The 2,500-nt window shown below is 39.3% G+C and overlaps 1 protein-coding gene across 1 annotated transcript in view; it reads left to right on the plus strand.

Moving 5' to 3' along the window:
* Positions 1-322: 322 nt before the first annotated feature.
* The window catches only part of LOC138039138 (uncharacterized), a 3,015-nt gene continuing 837 nt past the window's right edge, over positions 323-2,500 (plus strand). Inside the window, exons 1-2 of the mRNA XM_068885323.1 lie at positions 323-1,948; positions 2,221-2,500. The exon at positions 2,221-2,500 is cut by the window's right edge and continues 837 nt beyond it. Of these exons, the coding sequence (XP_068741424.1) occupies positions 752-1,948; positions 2,221-2,500 (1,477 nt within the window). The 5' untranslated portion in view covers positions 323-751. The remainder of the gene's footprint in view (positions 1,949-2,220) is intronic.

Here is a 2,500-nt window from a genome sequence, read left to right on the forward strand (position 1 = left end):
TTCGTACACTTATGAAAATAGATAGGCTTGAAGATTTCCCCAAATTTCGTACTGAGAATGAGCCGACATGGTAATTTCAATTCAATTACCCCCCTCTTGTTCTTGTTATTTTCCCGCGAAAAACCTTAATGTGAGCAACAGTCGCCATTATGGATGATCCCAACCTTGTTCTTGACTTCGTACGCGGTGAACGCTTAAATATACTTGAAGAACTGAAAGAACACGAACTAAATTTGCGGAAAACGATAGAAAATCTACCCATGGATGAAGATTTCAGCGATTTGTTGGTGGTTTTAATAAATGGCTATCGTTCCTTCGAAAATAATGCAGCGAAAGCTCTTGCCAACATAGATGACTTGGAGGAGAAGGCGAAAAAGCTCTTTTCTGGATGTTGAACCTCATTCAATTACAACGGCTCTTTTAAGAGCCACAACTTGTACAAAAGTCTTGGCCGACTTAATTTTTTAGCTTAAGTTTATTTGTGTACTTTTTCCACAAATGTTCTTCTTTATTAAGTTGCATTAAACTGGACCTCGGTTATCTGCAGTTTTAACAGCTATGCAAGCCAATAGTTTATTAGTAATTTACCCTCGCCAGGTAACTTCAAGCCGTTTTTGTTATCAACTGTAAAATTTATTTGTATTTAGATGCCAAGGGTAACGTCAGCTTGAAGAACCTTTTGCCAACTGTTGTACAGGAACCACATGTACCAGAAGGTGCTTCTAGGGCACCTGAGCAGCTACCTAAAAACATGATGTCATACGTTTCATCAAAGGAAACTGTGACTGCAGAAGTTTTATGGGCCTTAAAGGTTGTATTATCTCACTACAGTTATAAAAGTAGTGAGGACATTGCTCAACTCTTTCAGCGAATGTTTGCAGATAGCACCATCGCCAAACAGTTTACCTGTGGGGAGAAAAAATGTGCTTATTTAGCATGTTTTGGAGTTGCACCATTCTTTCAGCAACAGCTTCTTGATAAGATTAAAAAGTTAGAGTCTTTTGTTTTGTTATTTGATGAGTCCCTCAACAAAGTTACACAAAGTAAACAACTGGATCTTCACATCAGATTCTGGGACACAAAATGTTCAAGTGTGCAAACAAGATATGTGACCTCCCTGTTCATGGGGCATGCAACTGCGAATGACTTACTAGTAAAGATGACTGAATGTCTGAAAAGTAACAAAATTGACAGTTCCAAGATATTGCAGATATCTATGGATGGGCCCAATGTTAACTGGAAATTTCATGATTTATTACAAGAACAGATTTGTGAGGCTGGTGAGGATGCATCAACTTTAATCAATGTTGGTTCTTGTGGGCTACATGTTGTTCATAACGCATTCAAGACTGGTGCTCAGGCATCTGAATGGAATGTAGAAGAGGTCCTCTCATCTTTGCACTGGCTATTTGTAGACTCACCAGCAAGGAAAGAAGATTTTACTGAAATAACAGGAAGTGTGGTGTTTCCTCTGAAGTTTTGTAAGCACAGATGGCTAGAGAACGTACCCGTTGTAGTGCGAGCTCAAGAAATTTGGGACAAAGTCATACTGTATGTTCAAAAAGTGCAAACTGGCAAGAAATACAGTAAACCAACATCAAAGTCATTCAAGATCATACAAGATGCTGTCCAGGATCCACTCATGCCAGCAAAGATGGCAGCTTTTGAGTCAGTGGCAAAGCAGCTTCAACCCTTCTTGGCAATTTTCCAAAGTGACAACCCACTTTTACCTTTCATGGCTAGCACTCTACAAAAGATGATTGCAGGACTGATGAAGAGATATATCAAGGCTGATGTACTCCAGAAGGCTATCTCAGCAGTGAAGCTTTTAAAGTTAGACCTCTCAGAGAAGAAAACTTTCCTTGAGATTAACAAGGTGGATATTGGATTTGTTGCTGTGGACAAGCTCAAGAAATTGCAGGGTGAAAAAAAAGTCAGTGATCGCCAGGTGAGAACAAAGTTGTTTAATTTTCCCTTTTCCCGGAGAGTGGGCCATCAATGTCCAATGCAGTACTCAAACAATATATATTTTGTTACTTTCAACATGACACAATGCAATACAATACAATAATTTCCCAGGAACGCTTAAAATGGGATGAAATAATGCTTCTTTCAGAGACTTATTGACTTACTAACTTAACCTGTTGCAGACAGGTTTGCCAAAAATACCAGAATCTAAACTGTTACCCATTCTGAACTTGTCATTATTGGTACTTTCAGATATACCAGTTCAAGAGTGAGTTTCAGTCCTTCTTAAGTAAAATTGTCAGCAAGGTGTTTGAGAAGACCCCGATAGCCTACTCTTTGGCAAGGAATCTGGCATGTCTAGACCCCAACTTGATTGTAGCTGACAAGGAGGGTTGCTCTGCAAAGTTCAAAGTAGTGCTGAAGAAGATGGTGGAATGCCAAAGATTAAACATACGTGATTGTGATGCCTTAGTTTTGCAGTACTCTGAGTTTCTTGAGCTGGCAATTAAGGTTGAGACATCAGCCTTCGAAG

Source organism: Montipora capricornis, chromosome 2 (assembly GCF_036669925.1).
Source record: "Montipora capricornis isolate CH-2021 chromosome 2, ASM3666992v2, whole genome shotgun sequence".
NCBI classification, from domain to species: domain Eukaryota; kingdom Metazoa; phylum Cnidaria; class Anthozoa; order Scleractinia; family Acroporidae; genus Montipora; species Montipora capricornis.